Raw genomic sequence first — 21,501 nt, forward strand, 5'->3', positions numbered from 1 at the left:
TCAGAATGTTAAATTTACACAGTCGCAGAACCTGAGGGAAAATTTCTATAAAATGTTTTATAGATGGCATTTAGATCCCAAAAAGTTGTCATGTATGTACCCTAATGTTCAGCCAAAATGTTGGAGATGTGAATGTTTGGATGCTACGTATTATCATGTTTGGTGGACCTGTAGGAAAGTTAAGGCCTTTTGGATAAAAATTTGGTGGGTCATGCAGAATGTTTTGAAGAAAAAAATTCAATTCTCTCCACAATTGTTTTTATTGGGTATAGTTAAGGGTTTTACATCGGGTGAAACAAAATTGATATTGTATATGATAACAGCAGCAAGATTGTTGATAGGTAAATATTGGAAAAATGAAGCTTTGCCCACTATTGAGGAATGGACTTTGAAGATGGCCAGTTTTGCAGAGATGGCGAAGATTTCAGCATATTTAAAAGATTGTTCACAAGAGACTTATGAATGGGAATGGAAAAGGTGGATAGAATATGTTCAGAACAAATATCAAACTAGAAAGTATCAAATAGCTTTTATTTGAAAATAATGTATTAGAAATATTTTAAGGTAATGAGGGTAAAAAGAAAAACTATACAGGGGAGGGAGGGGTTCAAGTTTTTACATAAGTGTCATATTAAGGGTTTTTTTTGTGTTTTTTTTATCTTTCTTTACCAGTTATGAGTACATTATAGGGAAGTCTGGGGGGAGGGGAGGGTTAGGGAGGGTTAGGGAGGTTGGGAAGTTTGTGTGGGGGTGGTGGGGGGAAAAGGGGTGAAAATGTAATTGTAAAACTTTTGCAATAAAAAAAAAAAATTTCTAACAGAGTTTCATCTAGTGATTTCTGAAATGTCTTATATAATTCTGCCGGAAGTCCGTCTGGGCCTGGTGGTTTGTTATTTTTCTGTTTTTTTCGCATCTCCACTAATTCCGTCATGCTGATTGTTTCATTTAATATCTCCTTTTGTGTCTCCTCTAATTTGGCTATATTCGTCTTGTCTAAGTATTGTTTAATATCTTCTTCGACTATATTCTCTTAAGAGTATAAGTTTTGGGGAAAAGTTTTTGCTATTTCTTTTCTTCTCTTCTCTTCTATAATATATCTCTTTCTCATCTTGTAACTGATGTATTATTTTTTTCTCTTTTTCTTTTTTCAATTTGTATGCTAGCCATCTTCCCGTTTTGTTTGCATGTTGAAAATGGTTTTGCTTTGCTAGTTTAATTTTCTGTGCCATATCAGCTTGTGAGGCCAAGTTTATCTTGTTAAATCTCTTCCTTCTTTAATTTTTTTATTTTGGGGTTCCTTCTGTAAATCTAGCTCCAATTTTTTGAGTTCTTCTTGCAAATTATCTTGTTCTTGTTTTTTCTACTTTTCACTGAATATGCAATATTGAGCCCTCTTATATATGCTTTTGCAGTGTCCCATAAATTTTGGAGAGATGTTTCCTCTTTTTTATTTATCCTAAAAATATATATTCATTTCTTTTCCAATCATTTTTCTTTTAATATTTCTTTGTTCAGCATCCATCTCTTTCTTTTCTTCTGGCCTTTCCATATCACCCTTAATGGATTATGATCTGCCCATAAATTTGTCATTATTTCCATTTCTTCTGTTTCCTTTCTGAGTTCTAGCGTCATCCATATCATATCTATCCTAGACCACGATTGATGTGGATTTGAATAGAATATATATTTTTTCTTTTCCTTGTTTATTTCCCTCCATGTATCTTGTAAGCATAGTTCATGTGTCATTTCATGAAATGTATCCGGTAAAGTCTTTTTCTTTGTCTTATTTTTCTTATTGCTTTGATAATTTTTTTTTAACATTCATAATTGTGTTAAAGTCTCCAATTAAGCATATGTTTTTATATTCTAATTCTCTTATTTTGTTGTGTATCTTTCTATAAAATTCTTTTTGATTATCATTTGGTGCATATATTGAGATCAATAATATTGTTTTTTGTTCTGTTTCTATTTCAATCATTTCGATCGTTAAAATTCTTCCCTCCTCATCTATGTATATTTGTTTGATTTTAGTTATTTTTTAATAACTAATTCCTCTTTTTGTGTGTGTTAATGATGTGTAAAGTTTGCCTATTCTTGAGTATTCTAGTAGTTTTCTGTGCTGTTTCTTGATGTGTACTTCCTGTAAATTTATAATGTCCATATCTAATTTTTGTAGTTTCGTGAATGTCTGAGTTCTCTTAGCTGGTGAATTTAGACCATTTATATTTATTGAGATCATTTTTATTTCTTCCTCCATATTCTTTCTTATTTATTCGTTGTTCTTAATCTTCTTGTATTTCTTGTTTCTCTTTGTATTTTTCCTCTTGCTCCTTTTCTCTCTATTCATTCATTCCTTTTCCTGTTTCCTCTTTTCTTCTTGTTCCTCATCGTTCTCCTCTGTTTGGTATTCTTCCTTGCTCTTGCTCTCGACTTCATCTCTACTCTCTTGTTCTTCTTCTAATGAAAATGATGTTCAAAAAATTCTTGAGTCTTATTTAGAGTATCTATCTTGAATTTTTTCTCCTGCCAGGAGATCAAAATGCCTTCTGATATTAACCATTGGAACATTACATTATATTTGTTTAGTTGTGATGTCAGGAATTGATAATTTCTTCTTTGGTCTCTCAGTCATCTCAGGATTTGTTTAAGGGTTATTTCCTTTCCTTTATATAATATCAATTATTCCCTCATTTTTTTATATATTTCGTCTTTTATTGGTTTTTTTGTGAATCTAACATGTACTTTCGGCAGCTTGTGCCTGTATGCATAGTTCGTGTGTACTCTGTACACTTTGTCGATGTCTCTCCATATTTCTTGTTTGTCTCTTTGTACTGCCTCTGCTAAGATTTCTGACATAATCTCCCCTAAATCCTTTTCTTTATTTTCCGTAATGTTTTGAAATCTGAGGTAAAAGGATGCCTTCTCCATCTCCAGAAATACTATTGATTCTTCTAAGTCTTTGTTAGTTGTCATATATTTTTATTCCAATGTTTCTATTTTCTTATCTGTTTGTTCCATTTTTGACTCTACTTTGTTCGTTTTTGAAGATGTTTTGTTGAATTTTTCCTATTTTATCATCCACTTTTAAATATCTTCTTTCATTTCTCCCATGTCGGATTTAAGGTCTTTGTGGTTCTTTTTTGTCTCTTCGTGATTGTTTGCAATGGCTTCCTGTGTTTTAGTCATTGCCTCTTGTATCATCAGTAATGTGGTTTGGATGCTTTATATATTTGATATTGAGCCTGCTCTATCTGTTCCAAGCATACTTTCTATTGAACATTTTTTTTTATTGAAAAGTTTTATAAGAAATACAAACATTTTCTCCCCCCCCGCCCTTCCCCCCTCAGCCCTTCCCTCCCCCTTGCCCTCCCACCCATCCCCCCTCAGCCTTCCCCCCACCCCCTCCCTTGACTTCCCAGAACAAGCACAGGGTATAGCATCCACAAACATAAAACTAAAATATGCTAACAAATTGTTGACTTCAAATTCTTTCTAGGTCTTTAACTCCTTATAACTCAAAACACTATAAACATAAGCTAAAAGTTAAAAATGTTTCACTCATAAGCTATATGAATCTTCTTAATCTGATACTTGTTTTGAATATAGTCAATCCATCTTCTCCATTCCGTTATGTATCTTTCGTTTGAATGGCCTTTAAGATATGCTGAAATTTTTGCCATCTCTGCCAAATGCACGACTTTTAGTGTCCATTCCTCAGTAGTAGGTGGATCTTCCTTCTTCCAATACTGTGCCACCAGTAACCTGGCAGCTGTTATTAAATTCAAAACCAACTTAGTTTCTATTACAGTACAATCTGTAATTATTCCCAACAAAAAAAAACTGTGATGTAAATTTAATCTTTTTCTTTAAAATATTTTGAATAATCCACCATATTTTTATCCAAAAAGCCTTAATTTTTTTACATGTCCACCATATATGAAAATACGTAGCATCTTCACATCCACATCGCCAACACTTAGGTTATAAGTTTGGATACATACAGGCTAGTTTTTTTGGATCTAAATGCCATCTATAAAACATTTTATAAAAGTTCTCTCTTAAGTTTTGAGCTTGTGTAAATCTTACATTTCTAACCCATATCTTTTCCCATGTTTCCATCATTATTGGTTCTCCTACATTTTGTGCCCATTTTATCATACAGTCCTTGACTAGCTCTGTTTCTGAATCTATGTCCACTAACACATTATACAACCTTTTTATATGCATTTGACTTTTATCTCTTATTTGTTTTATCAAATTCTCATCCTGCTGCGAAATACCAATTTTTTGATCTTCTCTCTATCTGACCTGCAGCTGCCCATATTGAAACCAAGTTCTAATTATTCCTTCTTCTCTTAATTGCTCCATAGGTTTTAATTGTAGTCTGACTCCTTCTTTATAAAGGAGTTCTTTGTATGTAGTCTTATCCCGCTTTTGCTCCAAATTTATATTCTCTATCGCGTGTCTGGGTACTGTCCATATTGGGAATTTATCATTTAATTTATATTGATACTTTTTCCAGACACATAATAGAGCATTTCTTAATATATGACTTTTAAAAGTCGAAGCGTGCCAGCCGTAGATCAGACCATATCCTTCAAAAATTTTAATTAAAATTTTTAATTGGTGAATTTTATGGGTAACGGGGTTTTAAATTGGAGAAGCCTAAGATAATTTAATTCTGTTTTAATGTATTTTAATATTTGTATTGTGTGTTTTTAATTTGGCTGTTCACCGCCCCGAGTCCTTCGGGAGAGGGGGCGGTATAAAAATTTAATAAATAAATAAATAAAATAAATAAATAATATTTAATATCCTTTCCTCCGTTAAATTTATCCAATCAGTAATTGCTAAGAGGGCAGCGGCTTCGTAGTACAATCTTAAATTGGGCATTTTAAGACCTCCTCTTTCTCGTGTATCTTGCATTATCTTTTGATTTACTCGCAGTTTTTTCCCTGCCCAAACAAATTTGTTTATGCCCTTCTGCCATTCCTTCAAATTTTCATCTTTCTTAAGTATAGGTATCATTTGAAAAAGAAATAAAAACCTTGGTAAAACATTCATTTTTACTGCGGCTATCCTTCCCAGCAAAGACAGTTGTAGTTTTTTCCAATTTTCCATCTCTTTCTGTATTTTTTGCCATAACGGTTCATAGTTGTGCTGATATAATTTCATATTTGTGGTTATAATATAAACCCCTAAATATTTAACCTTCTTAACTATCTCAAATCCTGTTACCCTTTCTATCTCTTCTTTTTGGCTTCTAGTCATATTTTTAGCTATTATCTTTGTTTTAGCTGTATTTATTTTAAAACCAGATACTTGTCCATATAAGTTAATTATATCCATCAAGGCTGTAATCAATTGTGCTGGTTGGGCTAAGGTAACAATCAGGTCATCCGCAAATGCCCGTAGCTTATACTCATACTGTCTAATTTTAATTCCCTTTATTGTATCTGTCCTACGTATTTTACTCAGTAAAATTTCCAGCGTCAAAATAAACAATAATGGAGACAGGGGACAACCTTGCCTTGTTCCTTTTTCTATATTAAAAATATCTGTTAAACCACCATTGATTATTATTTGCGCTGTTTGTTTTTGATATATTGCCTTAATAGATTGTATAAAATGTTCTCCAAGTTGCATCCTTTCTATTAATTTCAATAAAAAATGCCAATTCAATCTATCAAAGGTTTTCTCAGCATCCAAAAATACTAGCGCTGCGGGGACCTGGTTGTTCCTTCCCAAATACTCTAGTAAGTTAACAACTTGCCTTACATTACTTTTCATTTTTCTACCATTTATAAAACCAGTTTGATCATGATGAATCATTTGCTGCATAACTGTCATTAATCTATTTGCTAATATTTTAGCAAAAATCTTATAATCTGTATTTAAAAGTGAAATCAGCCTATAGTTTTTTGGATCTGTATGATCCTGACCCTCTTTTGGGATCAAAGAAATAAAGGCTGTCTTCCAAGTTGGAGGTACCTCTCCTCCCTGTTGTATATTATTGAATAGTTCCTTCAATGGTTCCACCATTTCCTCCTGTAATCTTTTATAATAAACAGCTGTCAAACCATCCGTCCCAGGAGCTTTACCCACTTTCAACTGCTCAATTGCAAACAAAATTTCCTCGGAAGTTATCAATTGATTTAAACTATCCCTCTGCTCTTTTGAAGTTATGTAAATGTTCTCTTTCTGCAAATATCTATCTATATCTATATCTTGAATTTTCTCACCGGCACACAGCCTTGAATAAAACGCTAAAAAAGTTTTTTTAATCAATTTTTGCTCATAAACCTCTTTACCCTGGTGTTTTATTTTCTCTATAGTCCTTAATTTCTGCTTTTTCCTTAATATATATACTAACCACCTACCTGGTTTATTAGCGTTACAGAAAGTATTATGTTTAGTATATTGTAAGTTAGTTGCCACTTGATCTGCTATTAACATATTAAATTGACCTTTCAGTAAATTAATTGCCTCTTTAATTTTCTTATCTGTTGGATTAGCTATCAAAGCTCGTTCCTGCTTTCTAGTCTCTTCTTCTAATTCTTTCCTTTTTTCCCCTGTTTTTTTCTATATTTATTATTCAAATATATCAAAATGCCTTGCATATATGCTTTACTTGCATCCCATACCATTTCCATAGATGTACCCTTTTGCATATTCATAACAAAAAATTCCTTCATAAATTTTTTACACTCTTTTACATTTTCTTCATATCTAAACAGATTATTGTTTAACCTCCAGGACCTCCTAGGCCCTTTCCCATACTCCAGTTCCAACCAAACTGGACTATGATCTGTCAATGTTCTGGAACAAATCTTCATATTCTTCACCCTAGAAAAAAGATCATTAGTAATTAGTATAAAATCAATCCTTGAAAAGGATTGGTGTCTATCCGAAAAGAAAGTAAAATCTTTTTCTTCTGGGTTTCTTTCACGCCAAATATCCCTCAACTCCCAATCCAATTGTCCATCATCTCCAAAAACGACTTGGGCAATCTTGCTCTTGTTAAAACATTTTGCTTAGGTCCCTTATCCTTTTTTACGTCCAAAACACCATTCCAGTCACCCAATAGGATACAAGTCTTGTATCCCCATTGTATCAACTTTGAATGTAGAAGATTATAAAATTTTTCCTGTTGTTGGTTTGGGACATATACTCCAATTACCAGTAATTTTTCTCCTTTTATTAAAAGCTCAATCGCTAAAAATCTTCCTTGATCATTTGCTTCAATTAATTTGGCAATTAAGTCTCTTTTCAAATATATGACTATACCATTTTTCTTCTCTGGTGCTGCTGCTACATAATGTGTACCTAATCTTGTATTTGTCAAATATTTTTGATTTTGTATCCTAATATGAGTCTCTTGTAAACAAATTACATCATTCTTAAATTGTTTAAGATAGTGAAATATTTTCCTCCTCTTCTGTGGCGAATTCAAACCGTTGACATTCCAGGTTAAAAATCTAGTTCCCATCTCTGGGCCTCTGAAGCATCTGGAGCACTTTCTGATGGTCTTGCCTCATTTGACCTTTAGGTCTGGCTCCTCCCACAGCTTCTGTTTTGGTAGTTTCTTGAGTTGCCATCTGAAGTTGTTGCTGTCTTAATTCTTCCTTGCGTTTAGCTGTTGCTGCTCTAGTCTGTCTTTGATCCTTCGGTTCTTCTGATATATCAATTAAATCCAAATCTTGAACAGCAATCTGTAACAATTCTTCTTGACTCGTTGAAACTCCCCCCTGGACTACTGTCATCAGCTCTTCTCTCTCTCCTTCCATTACTTCCTTCTTTCTTTTTCCTTCTGGTTATTTGGATGTCCCAGCCTTTAACACATTGACATAAAAATCTCTTGCTTTCCATATTGTATTAAGGCGATATCTCTCTCCCGAATATGTCACCACTAAGCCGGCTGGCACTTCCCATCTATACTGTATCTCATGCTTTTTCAGTTCATCCACCAGAAAGGCATAATCCCCTCTAGCTCTCAACATTTTGGGAGGAATTTCTTTTATTGTCATCACCTCCTGGCCTTCCACCTGAAGCTTGTTTTTGAAGGTAGCCTGTAAAATTTCATTGCATAATCTCCTTGTAGTAAAATATATTACAATGTCTCTTGGTAGATGTTTCTGTCTGGCCACCCACGAATTGACACAATATATCTTGTCAATCTGCCAGCCGAACTCCACTTTCTTCTCCCCTAACATCTGTGCCAATGCCTCTGACATCATTTCTTTCAAATTCTCTTGTTTGTTTTCCTTCAATCCTCTTATTCTTAAAGCAAATTCCATATCCCTGTATTGAATCATGATTACATCAGCTTCAGCCCTTTCAATTCTATTCTGAGTCTCTGCTACTTTATTATCCAAAATTTCTGGAGATTGCTTAATTTCTTCAACTTTGTCATCCAATATTTCAATATTGCCTGCCAGACCTTTAAATGCCAGTAATATATCTTCCCTAATTTCCTGATTCTGAATTGAAATGTCCTCTGAAACAGCCTGTATTTTTTCATTAGTTTCATTATTTTTTTTGTTAATCACAGTGGCAAGTTTAGTCTGTGTAGCTATTAGGGCTTCTTGTATCATTTTAATCGTTAAAGTCTGTGGGTCTGTTGGGGGTGCAGAGGCTTGCATTTTAAAAGTGTGAGCTGGGGAACTTCCAGCACTCCCAGTTCCTTTAGTGGAAACAGTCTTTACAGGTTTTGAGGCCATTCTTAGTTTAAGTTAAATTAATCTTTATATTTTAGTCAGAAGCCAAAAGGAAAAGTTCATCAAAGTCAAAAGTTTTCCCCAATCTTAAATTGATGTCTTAAAATCCTCCTTCTCTCATTACAAAAGCTCTTTTTAGGCAAGAGGCTTCCAGCGAAACAAAACTTTTCTTTAACTTTCACTTTCCACGCCCTTTTCAAGCTTCAATCGCCATTTTGATGCAAATTTACTAAATTGTTACTTCCGAAGGAGGCAATAAACATTAAGTTAAGTTAAATATTTGCAGTCTGACTTCTCCTGGCTTGTTCTGCCTGCAGCAATTCAGGATGTTGTAGTTCCCCTCATTTGTATTTAGCAGAATTGGTCGTGGCTTCTTGCTCCGCTAATTAGCAGAGTCGACCCTTTCTATTGAACATTGATGTGCTGGTGAAGATGTAGTAGATGCGGGGTTTGGGGCCATTTTCTTACTTATTTTGGTTGTTGTGCTTGTACTTGTCATTTTTCCTATCAGAAGTAATTTTTTCCAAAATAACATATAATATGTTAGTTCTGGAGATATTAAACGTATTAGCTATAAAGATGTTTCTTTTCTTTTCTTTTCTTTTTCCCCCTTTTCCTTCCTTTTTTCTTCTTCTTCAAATTTCCACCACTATATAATTTTTAAGCTTAATCCATACAATGTTAGTATTAATTTCCTAAATATAGATATAAATATCACTGCAAGTTATAGATCTGTAAATCTAAAAGAGTATATGTTTTGCTATACTTCTTAAATCCTTATTTTCTATCTTCTATATAGTTAAGACTATGTATAGCTTTACTTATATATAAAGATACTAAAAAACCTTAATAATATAGTAATAAATATAGATATACATCTAATTATAAATATGTTATTATATAAATATATATATTTTACTGTGAGTGTAAACTTCTTATTTTAAATAGATATATATCTATATAATACAAATTTATATTTCCTATCTTTTATTGCTTATAGCTAATCTAAATTACCCAGAGTTAATTTTCAAATATCAACATTCAAGTATATATCAATAATTACTTAACCATACAAAACTTTATACTTATTAATTTATATGTTCCATAATTTTATCTTGATTACTTTCAGTTGAATATTTATTCCATCTCTCACAATTGAATTTGTTTCTTGAAGTTTTTATATTTCACAAAGTGAAGTCTCTTGTATTTTTTTTATTAAGTCTATGTAATCTTCACTCAGTCTTGCATCATTCTCTGTCGATCCCCTTTTTTATCCTATGTCCTTTAGCCTCCTCTTCAGTTCTCTCCAATTGTTAAGTTTTTATCAGTCTCCAAAAATATCCACAATATCCAATTTCAACAGTCTTAATTAGCAATCATCAATCCTGTTGTTCCGCTTCTAATTCCTTCTAGACAGCCATTAAATCCACCACGTCTCGAATCGCCCCTCAAATTCCACAATTAATTATATCAAATCTTTTTGATCTTTAAAGTCTTTCACAGTACTAATAACAATAAAGAGATAAATGTGTAGAGTTTATAGTCACCAATTCACTCAGTCACAAAGATATATCCAGCCGGAGTTTCTTTCCTCTTTTCATCTGTTACTTCTCCTTTTTGCGCTGTCACTGCTTGTCAGTTTATTTCCTTCACACCTCTCCATCCTCTTAGTCGCTGCATTTATTTGGCAGTATTCCTGCTTCTAGTTTTAGAATCTCAATATTTCAGCTCCACCAATTGACAATATAGTTGTACCTCCTTTTTGGGGTTTTCTCTCCTACTGATTGCAGTTATGTTGTTTTCTCGATCTTTGATTCCTACTCCTCAGCTGTCAGCGCTTTGGGCCAGCCAAAGAGGCTGGTTTCTTCCCTACCAGAATCAAGAGGTTTCTCCTGAATCTTCGGGGGAATTGCCTTTCCCCCCAAGGTTCTCAAAGATCCCCCTTTGTTCTATCAATCTCTCGGGGATTGATAGTGCCTATTTTAGGCTTCTTGGCTGGGAAATTCAGGCTTCAGGAATGGAGACCCATTCCCTTGCTCCATGCTGATGTCACCACCGGAAGTCCCAGAATAAACAATTGTAAGTAACGTTATTTTGAGTGCTCTGTGCTGTTCTAAGTGATTTGTCCCTTTATATTGGGTCATGTGACCATGTGGGTGGCATATGAAAGAAAATCAGCAGGACTTTATTGTAGATCTGGGCTGCATCTGATAGGGTAGGGTAGGGTAGGGTAGGGTAGGGTAGGATAGGATAGGATAGGATAGGATAGGATAGGATAGGATAGGATAGGATAGAAACTCTTCCCAAAACAAGCGTGCTGGGCTCAATATTTTAAATGTTTTGACTTCAGCCTCAAATATTTTCCTGGGGGAAAACATTTTCTAGCAGATGCACTGTCCTGAAAACCACAGCATAATAGCGAAAAGCCTGAGGTGATAAGCCCCTGCTCCCAGCCTCCCAGCTGGCAGCCAAGGTGATAATCAGGGTGCAAAGTAAAAAGGACCCCCTAGCAGACAATGCCACCATTCAGGCATTCAAACAAGCATTACTAAATGGCAAATGGTTCCAAGCCCATAAAAATGCCTGTTTAATTAGAGATGACTTGGCTTGGTTGGGGGGTAAATTGTACATTCCAGCTAGCCAGAGGCTGCCTCTCATGAAAGTATGCCACAATTCCAAACTAGCTGGCCACTTCAACTTCATGAAAACCCTGCATCTTATTAAAAGACAGTTCTGGTGGCCATCCCTAAAGAAGGACATAGAAAGCTATGCCAGTTGCCCTGTCTGCACAGTAGCAAAAAGGAGGCAGGGAAAAACCCTGGGACTCTTACAAACCATAGCTGAGCCTTCAGCACCCTGGAGAAGAATTTTTATGGATTTTATTGTAGAGCTGCCTGAAAGTGGAGGGAATAATGTCATTTGGGTTGTTAACAGACCTGTTTTCCAAGCAGGTTCATTTTATCCCCTGCCAAAAAATCCCCACTGCCAGGGCACTTGCAAAAATGTTCCTGCAACACATTTATCGCCTGCATGGGGCCCCACAAAGGATAATATCTGATTGGGGGGCTCAATTCACTTCAAAGCTCTAGAAAGCTTTTTTGGGCCTTTTAGGTACTGGACATCAGGTTCAAGTCATCATCCGGCCACTAATGGCAGATCGGAGAGGATCAATAGCTTTCTAGAGCAATATTTGAGATGTTTTATTAACTATCAACAAGATAACTGGACAGACCTCCTGCCCTTTGCAGAGGTTGCATACACTAACTCTGTGCATTTTAGCACTGGATTCACCCCATTCCGAGTTGCAATAGGCCAGGATTTCACCCCAATGCCAGAGCTTCCAGTAGAGGAACCATACCCTCCCTTAAAGAGTGGTTACAACAACTGCAAAACACCTGGCCAGTAGTATGATAGAATAGAATAGAATAGAATAGAATAGAATAGAATAGAATAGAATAGAATAGAATAGAATAGAATAGAATAGAATAGAATAGAATAGAATAGAATAATCATAGGGCTGGAAGGGATCTTATAGGTCTTCTAGTGCAATACTCTGGCCATGGGTACCATCCTGGACAAATGGCTGTCCAAACTTTTTTTAAAAACTCCAGGGATGCAGCACACACAACTCTGGGAGGCAAACTGTTCCATTCATTAATTATTCTCATTGTCAGGACATTTCTTCTTAGTTTCAGGTTAGATCTCTCTTTAATGAGCTTCCACCCATTGCTTCTTGTCCTACCCACAGGTACTAAAAGTTGACCCCCTCTTCTCTGTAATAGCCCCTCAATATTGGAAGACAACTATCATGCCACCCTTCTCTTCATTAGCTAGTTTAAACTATAATTTCAATAAGCCAGCTACTTTTGTTGGTACTGGACAGTTGGGTCTCTGACTTTTAGGTAATGCCTCCTTCTTCATCATATCCTTTTAATTTCAGTGTGTTTTTTGTGTTTTGGAGTTTATCCTTAGTTTTACATAAATGTAGTGATGTTAACTAGTTAGAGGTGGGAGAGAAGTGGGAGTTCCATCTTTGCCCTACTTTTAATTCAGTTTCCTTGTGTTCTTAAGGAAGGAGGAAGGGCTAAGTTTGAAACAGGTGCATGGACTTGCATCATAGCACACTGGCTAAAATAGTTCTTTCCCACTAGTTTGAACTCTTTCCTAATGGAGGTTAATCAGTATGGGTTAGGACTATTTGTTGAACTAAACTCCAACATCTAGATTTCTCCAAGGAGGAGTTCCTACTGGGGCTATGAGTGTGTACTCAGTGCATTTAAACAATTTATTTATTTTTATTTATTTATTATTCATATTTCTATGCCGCCCACTCTCCGAGGACTCTGGGCAGTTTACACCAAAGACAGTATACTAAATAGCATATTGCCCCCAACAATCTGGGTCCTCATTTTACCCACCTCAGAAGGATGGAAGGCTGAGTCAACCTTGAGCCGGTGAGATTTGATCTGCTGATCTGCTGAACTAGCAGTCAGCTGAAGTAGCTGCAGTACTGCACCCTAACCACTGCGCCACCTCGGCTCTTTTTGTATTAAACAGCAGCAAATTTAACCAACAGTGTCTGTTCTACCCAACAGTGTTTTCTTGAGCAGTCAGGCTTTATATTATATTATACCAGCAAGATATTTATATAACTATTTATAAATTTTGCAGGGAACTAACTCTAGCAACTAACTCTAGCAACTATAACACTCTTCCTGTAGCTATTCTGGAGAGCTGATACAAAAAAGTCCCATATGATTTGATATTGTGCCTCTGTGGAAAGGAAGTCACTGCTGTTATATTGTACCCTCTATATTGTACCCTCCTGTCTTATAAAATATCTGGGAAATTCTCATGTCTTTTATATAAAGCTATTAATATTGGATTAGTATGAAATAGTCTACTTGAAATAGCTAAATTCTACTATACTGTCTGTAAAATTAGGCAAACTTTGGCTGCCCATTGATGATCTCACCAGTAACTGGAATATACTAATATGTCTTGTTCTGTTCTGTTTCAGTTTATTTTAATGTTTTAATTTTTAATTCTGTACTATGACATAATAAAATTAATAATAACAATAATCAGTTAATCCTTCAAGATTTAAAAATAGATTCCATCCATACTAAGTAGTGCTTAGTGCTTATTTAATTCTTCTAATGAACTTCTTCCAATGAAATGTTGTGCTATTACTGATAGGACTACTGTGCTGCTATTATATTATTCTGATTCTCAGAATCCTTAGACTCGCATATCTCATAGTCAAAGCATGAATGAGGTATGCTGAATAGGCCAGTTGTTTTTTCGTTGGAAAATTATTGGAGTAATTGAATTATTGGAATATAGTTTTGGATTGTGGAAACTAGTTTGATGTTGTGGTTAAGACATCAGGCTAAACTGAGAGACCATCCATTCTAGTGTGTCCCCTTAGGCACAAAGCCAGCTGGGTGACTTGAGCCAGTCACTTTTTCTCAGCCCAAGAAGGAGGCAATGGTAAACCATTTCCAAAAAACCCTCCAAAACCCTGCCAAGAAAATTTCAGGGACTTGTCCAGGAATCAGACATGATTGAACAGAAGGAGAAAAAAACAAACAAACAACTGAAGTGCTGGGGAAGGGGATATGACTTTCATTGCTCAGCTGAAAAAAAAGTTAATTCAAATTCCAAACAAGATCTATTTAAATGATGCACTTACAAAGAGCCACAGTTTTTCTTTCTAAGGTATATTGAATTTGCACTACTACTCCTACTCTTTATTTAATATTTTTTGCGCTTCAAGGCCATGAAATTTAAAATGGGGGAAAGACATTATTAGTTATCAAGAACTTTGGCTGACTGAGTAAGAATTTCTCAATGTTGCAGTTAAAACAACTTTCTGCCCTCTACCTATATTTCAATTGCCACATTGTCCAACCAAGCCAAGTTAGAAAAAGGCAATGTCAGTGAGTCACGTCCTGATTAAATATACAGTACATGTCAAACAAATGGATCAAATGATCCAACTATCAGAAAATAGTCTGGAATAATTCTGAACTCTTGAGTTATACTTTAAGTTAACTATTTTCACTATCTTGAATAAAAATGAACAAAATTATATTTTGGATAGTACTTCCTGTGTGGACCCAGTGCAGTTGCTTACATGCTTTGCAAACGTCTTATTTTAAATTCCTATTATTTAAGAGACTTTTTGACATTGTCAAAAAGCAGAAATATACATTCTTCTAGCCTCTGTAGGTAAGATGCCATCACTATCCATTCTCATAAGGATAAGGAAGGAAATAGCTGATTTTGCTTACCCCAATGGTTCCAAAGCTTTTGGTTTTTTTTTTAATGTTTTGCCTGCATAGTCGTCTCCACAGCCATCTTAACAAATACCATAGAGATTTTGGACTTGGTATGACATTGAAAGGCGTGGGCAAAGTTCCACCTTCTTCAAAGTAACTCATCCATAGCTTTGTACGAGCAAATTTCCATTCAATATCTGCATGATCCTGAATATATAAAACATGAAAACACATTTTTATCTAATATTGGATAGGTTTATTGAATTATTATTGTTGCAGGTTTTTAGAAAGATAACACTATTAGAAATAAAGATAGAAGAATTGAAATCCAACATTCATCTATATTGATTTTTATACTGTCCATCACCTTTTCTTATAAGCAATTTGCCATGTTTTAAAGTGAAATAATAATAATGATTCAACAGGTGAATAAAAATGCAAAATCTAGTCTCAATGTCTGGTTGATCATGTGACCAAACATAATACTAATAAGACAAAGGAAATATTTAGCTAAATTAAATATGTATTTTCACAATGCAGTTTTTCTGATTTTTTCTATTTAATCTATATAATTATGTTAGGATTATATTATATAGCTGTCTATTCTTTAACTATACTGAAAGCGAGGAAATAGTCAGAGCTGGTTTTTCATTTCAAGCATGTCAAAATGATATACTCAATAAAGCAGTTCTTTGAGAAAGCTGAAAGTCTCAGAGTTGCTGGATTGGTTGGGTTCATTATTCAGAATGTTGACATTAAACCAGCTCTCTTTCTTAAGCTTTAATTAGCTACAAAATCCCCCTGGGTCCTGAGCCCCAGCTGCCTACTCAATCACCTTTGGGAGAACAGAGAAGATTCAGGGAAGATTATAGAGATGGAGGCAGTGCCGAAGAGATGCCAAGAATGGCACCCATTGGTCCACATCTGCTCCATGGCTGCTCCTCCAGTCACTCCAGCCTGTGGAGCCATCCTATGCTTCCAGTGTGGCCAGCAGGGCTGTAGGGCAGCTAAATGCTTGGTACCCACTCCCCCACCAAGAGGGGGAGCACCGCTCCCACTGAGGCAAAGAAGCCACAACAAGAGGGAAAGGAGAAGTCAAGCATGGCACACCAGGTCATAGAGTTCTCCTCCCCTCAGAGTGAGGGAGAGGGAACCCCGGCTGAGGGGGAACAGCAGCTGGCCCCTTATGAGAGCAAAGATGAGGAAGAAGATGACCCAATGGTAAGTGGAGCCATCTGCCCCTTCTCTATCCTAGTGAAGGTCATAGAGCCCAGGTTGGGAGCTCAGGGAGAATTGAAGGCACTCATAGACACAGGCTCCACCCAATGCTTGATGAGCATGCTAACAGTGCTGAAACCTGGAATATGAGTGAGAAAACTGTCCCAATCCATGAGGTTTGAACAGGTGGATGGTTCACTGATAGGAGGCTCCCCCGTGACGCAGCTAACAGAGCTCGTACACATCTGCTTCATGATAGCACCAGCATCCGCTTCATGATAGCACCAAAGATGATGGAGGTGGTGATCCTGGGACTGTGTCCTGGCTAGACAAGTGGAGCTGTATGATATGGTGGCAAGATGGGGAGAGAAAGATGAGATTGAAGAAGGAGCTACCTCCCCCTGCGAGAGGCCCTAGTCGAAGAGCCGAGCAGCAGAGAGGAAGAGGGGAAGACCGAGTGTTTTAAGGCCACCTCGGAGCAGCTGCCAAGAATTCTGCTTGTTCCTCAGAGTACAGAGACCTTGCAGAGGTGTTCAGCAAGAAAAAGTGTGACGTACTACCCCCATCTGACCAACTGCATGATCAAGATCCTGCTGGGAGTGAAGCTCCCCAAGCCAAAAATGTACTCCATAACCCCAAGGAGGAGTTGAGGAACTATATTGACAAAAACCTGGCCAGGGGTTTCAACCAGCCAGACAAATCCCGTGTGGTGGCCCCCATGCTGTTTAAGGAGAAGGACAGGTTGATGAGCCTATGCGTGGATTTTAGGGTGATAAATGAAGTGTGCATGGAGAACATTTAGCCCTCCCCCCCTCATGAAGGACATGAGCTCTTAGCCAAAGGGAAGATTTTCACTAAACTATACCTGAGGGAGGTCTACTATAGGTTGAGGATAAAGGAAGATGACCATAGCTACTTCCAGAGGCATCTAATTAGAGACGCACTGCTACAAGTATGGCAAAGAATAAAAAAGAACCATTAACAATAAAATTCCAGATTGGCTATCAATGATGAAGGCATTAATCTATCGGAACGTATTGGATATTGATAAAATAAAAAGATATAAGGATTTACTAAACATCCAGGGGGAACTGAAAACAAGACAAGAACTAAAAGAACAGGGCATAGACCATACAATCTAGATACAGGAAGGATTTAGAACAATATGGATTTCAATATGGATTTACGAGACCGCTTTCTGCTACCAATAGCCTCTCACCGACCAGTACGCTCCCATAGAGAGGGGCTTCTCAGGGTGCCGTCGGCCAAACAGTGTCGACTGGCAGCCCCCAGGGGGAGAGCCTTCTCTGTGGGGGCACCTACCATCTGGAACGAGCTCCTCCCAGAGATACGGAGGATCCTGGACCTGCACACGTTTCGTCGTGCTCTCAAAACGTTTTTATTTCAGCAGGCTGGCCTGGCCTAACTCTCCTCTTTTAAATTTTTAATTCGTTTGATTTTATAAATTGGGTGTTTTAATCTGTGTTTCGGCCAAAATATTTAATAATTTTAAGGGACTTTTAATATTTGTATTATCTGTATTTTATCTTGGCTGTTCACTGCCCTGAATCCTCCGGGAGTAGGGCGGTATAGAAATTTGATTGATAAATAAATAAATAAATAAATAAATAAATAAATAAATAAATAAAACCACAAAAATTAGACAAGTTTGCACAGAGGACAAACTGATCAAGAAAATTTATAATTATCTACTGAGATATAAAATGGAGGAGGAGGTAGTAAAAGAAACTATGAGGCCAAACATTTTGGTTATAATATTGAATTGGAGAAATGGGAGAAATTATGGAATAAAAACTATAAATTGACGATGTCTGTAGCCTACAAGGAAAACATGTTTAAAATGTTTATAGGTGGCACCTTCCACCAGCGAGACTGGCCAAAATGTTCCCTAATATCCCATCAACTTGATGGAAATGTAAACAAAATCAGGGAACATACTACCACATGTGGTGGACATGCTCCAAAGTAAAACAATATTGGAATAGAATAAGAATATATTTAGAAGGGATAACCAAACAGCAAATACAGATGAAACCAGAACTATTTTTATTAGGAATACTTCCAGGAAATTGTGACAAAAAATACAATACTTAATTATACATATCACAACAGCAGCGAGAATAATATATGCACAAAATTAGAAAAATAATAATATACCAACAGAAGAAAATTGGATAAGAAAAGTTTAAGAGTGTGCAGAGATGGATAAACTCACAAAAGAAATACAAGATAAGGAGGAAACAGAATATTACATGGTATGGGATAAATGGTATGACTGGTTAGAGGAGAGGTATAAAGGGTGAGCAAAGATTAAATGAGGAAGATACAGGAGTTTGAATGTAGTAACAAACATGTAGAAATGGAACTAAAACAGAATGTATGATTGTAATTTAGTACATTGATATTTTCATATATATAAATAAATATTAGAATCACATGTATAGATAGTAAATTGAAATAAGGGAAAATGGATATATAAGAAATGAATATGGATTTGGAAATGTTGTAAAGAAGAAAATTGTAAAAAATTCTTTTTTTAAAAAAAATGTTCAATAAAAATTATTAAAAAAGAAAAAAGAAAAAAATATGCATTTGGAGTCCTGTCGATGTTCAGATCTACATACATCTGTGAGCAGGTCTTCTCCAACATGAACTACATAAAAACAAATATCGGTCACGCCTCACAAACAACATCTTACAATCCTGCGTTAAGATGAAGGTGACTTCTTACAATCCTGATGTGCAGATGCTGTGCGCTGAGGTTCAGGAGCAAAAATCACATTAACCAGGTAAGCTAAATATTTTAATTGGCTATTATTTTGCAAATATATATTGTATATTATTCAGTGAAATAGTCCTTTTTTAATTCAGGTTGAGAGCTGATTCCACTGGATGAAAAACAACCATCGCCCACGCCTCACAGACTAGCCCTCCTGCATGAAGATGCTCTGATGTGCAGATGCTCTGCGCAAAAATCACATTAACCACTTTAAATATTTTAATTATATTTTACATTGTTCAGCACAATAGTCCATTTTTTATTCAGTTTGACAGCTGACTGCACTCTCCAGTATGTGTGTCAGCATTCCAGAAAAAAACCCAACTCCAAGTAAAAACTCTGAAGGAAGCATTTTTCAAAGTTCTATTTACTAGAATAGGTAAACTGGTACATCTGGGAAAACCCGAATCTGAGAGGTCTGGGTTTTCCCTCAGTAAATCAAAAAACCTCAAAACCATCCCCTCACTCCTCAGTCTATCACATGCTCCAATTACTGTCCCATCTCGACACAGCACTCCAACCACTCCTTCTCCAGATGCAGGATCAGCCTGACCTTGACCGACAGGAAGAATGCTATTATGTTTAAAGTCAACCCATCTACTAAATCCCCTCTCCTACTTTCCCGCACATGAGAAGGTGGCAGCGTGGAAGCTTCCAGCCTAATATGGTTTCCAAAGCTTACACACATCCCCCCCCTGCAGAAAAAACACACCCTGAAAAATAAAACAGACAAAACACAAAAGATGGGGTTAATGCCTTGTACATAACCTCTTAACCCCCTCTCCCCCCTCCAGGAGGACCCTTTGGTTTCTCAGGGAATTTATCATGAAATTGCTTTACTAGAGTATCAGCATTCACATCCCAACTTTTCACCCAGGCAGCTTCAGACAACGGGCACCCTTTCCAGTGTACCAAATACTGTAACTGACCACGGTATAGTCTAGAGTCAAGTATCTTCTTAACTTCATAATGTTTCTCCCCTTGTACTACCAAAGGAGGGGGGGAGCAGCTGGCAAGGGACTTAAGTTAGATCCTCTTGCTGGTTTCAATAAGCTACTGTGAAAAACTGGGTGCACTTTCCCTAATATGCAAGGGAGGCTAAGTTGGACAGTCACTTAGTTAATCACTTTTACTATAGGGAAGGGACCTATGAATTTGGCTCCAAACTTCTTGCTAGGTAACCTCAATCTTAGGTATTTGGTGACAAGTACACCTTATCTCCTATTCAGAAAGGTGGTTGGAGAGACCGGCGTTTGTCAGCCTGGGCTTTATATTTTTCCGCTGATTCAGCTAAAGCTTTCTAAACCCTTTTTTAATGAGGTCATCCATTCTGTTAGGGACATGGAGGTGGCGCTCTAAGCAATTCAGGCATCGGCACAAATTCCATGCCCGTAGTTATTTGAAAAGGAGTCAACCCTGTACTGCTGTGTACTGCATTATTATAAGCCACTTCTGCAAATGATAATAACTCCGCCCAGTTTTCTTGTTGATAATTTACATAACATCTAATGTATTGTTCCACTATTGCATTCAATTTTTCAGCGGATCTGTCAGTCGATGGGTGGAAAGCTGAGCTAAGCCCCTGGAACGACCCAATGGACTGCAGGAACCCCTTCCAGAATTTAGCAGTAAACTGGACCCTGCAATCTGATATTATTCTCCTTGGAACCCCATGTAGTCTGTAGATATGCTTCATGAATATGCAGATGCTTCATATGCAGATGGGTTTGCTGACTACATACCTGGCTCCCTGCCACGTGGTGGCGACCCTGCCCGAGCTGCTCGACGTTATTGCCGGGGTGGCGGTTGATACCCCCAGACTTATTGTCATAGGGGATTTCAACCTGCCATCTGCAGGTGAGGCGTCAGAAGTGGCTCGGGAGTTCATGGCTTCCATGGCGGCCATGGACCTGACCCAATTAGTTCAAGGCCCCACCCACACAGGAGGACACACTCTGGACTTGATTTTTGTCTCTGATCAGTGGTTGAATGATCTTGGTAGAGGGGATTTAGACATTAAACCCTTGTCATGGACTGATCATTCTCTTCTTCGCTTGGACTTTCCTGCCGTTTCCCCCTGCCGCAGGGAGACGGAACCGATTAAATGGTTCCATCCCAGGTGCCTGATGGATCCCGAAAGGTTCCTGATGGAGCTTGGGCCATTTCCTGAGACCCTGGCACACGACTCGACTGAAGACCTGGTGGCCGCCTGGGAGAGGGCAGCTGCCGGGGCTTTGGACTGCATCGTGCCTTTGCGGCCTCTGACCCGATGCCGACCTCAATTGGCTCCTTGGTTCTCTGAGGAGCTGAGAGAGATGAAGCATCGGAAAAGATGCCTAGAGAGCATTTGGAGGACTAATTAATCCGATTCCGACCGGACACTGGTGAGGTCTTATATCAAGACCTACCTAGTGGCGATAAAAGCAGCAAAATCTAACTATTTTTCCACTCTTATCGCATCTGCAGAGAACCGCCCAGCCGC

At 37.0% G+C, this 21,501-nt stretch overlaps 1 protein-coding gene across 2 annotated transcripts in view; it reads right to left on the reverse strand.

The window, feature by feature from the left end:
- The window catches only part of TRPC4 (transient receptor potential cation channel subfamily C member 4), a 333,671-nt gene that overhangs the window by 97,851 nt on the left and 214,319 nt on the right, over positions 1-21,501 (reverse strand). For both annotated transcript variants that reach the window (XM_070935288.1, XM_070935287.1), the window contains one exon: positions 15,014-15,208. In XM_070935288.1, coding sequence (XP_070791389.1) covers positions 15,014-15,208 — 195 coding nt within the window. The remainder of the gene's footprint in view (positions 1-15,013; positions 15,209-21,501) is intronic.

Source organism: Pituophis catenifer, unplaced genomic scaffold, assembly GCF_029215685.1.
Source record: "Pituophis catenifer annectens isolate HBS135680 unplaced genomic scaffold, rPitCat1.0.hap2 SCAF_2, whole genome shotgun sequence".
Taxonomy (NCBI): domain Eukaryota; kingdom Metazoa; phylum Chordata; class Lepidosauria; order Squamata; family Colubridae; genus Pituophis; species Pituophis catenifer.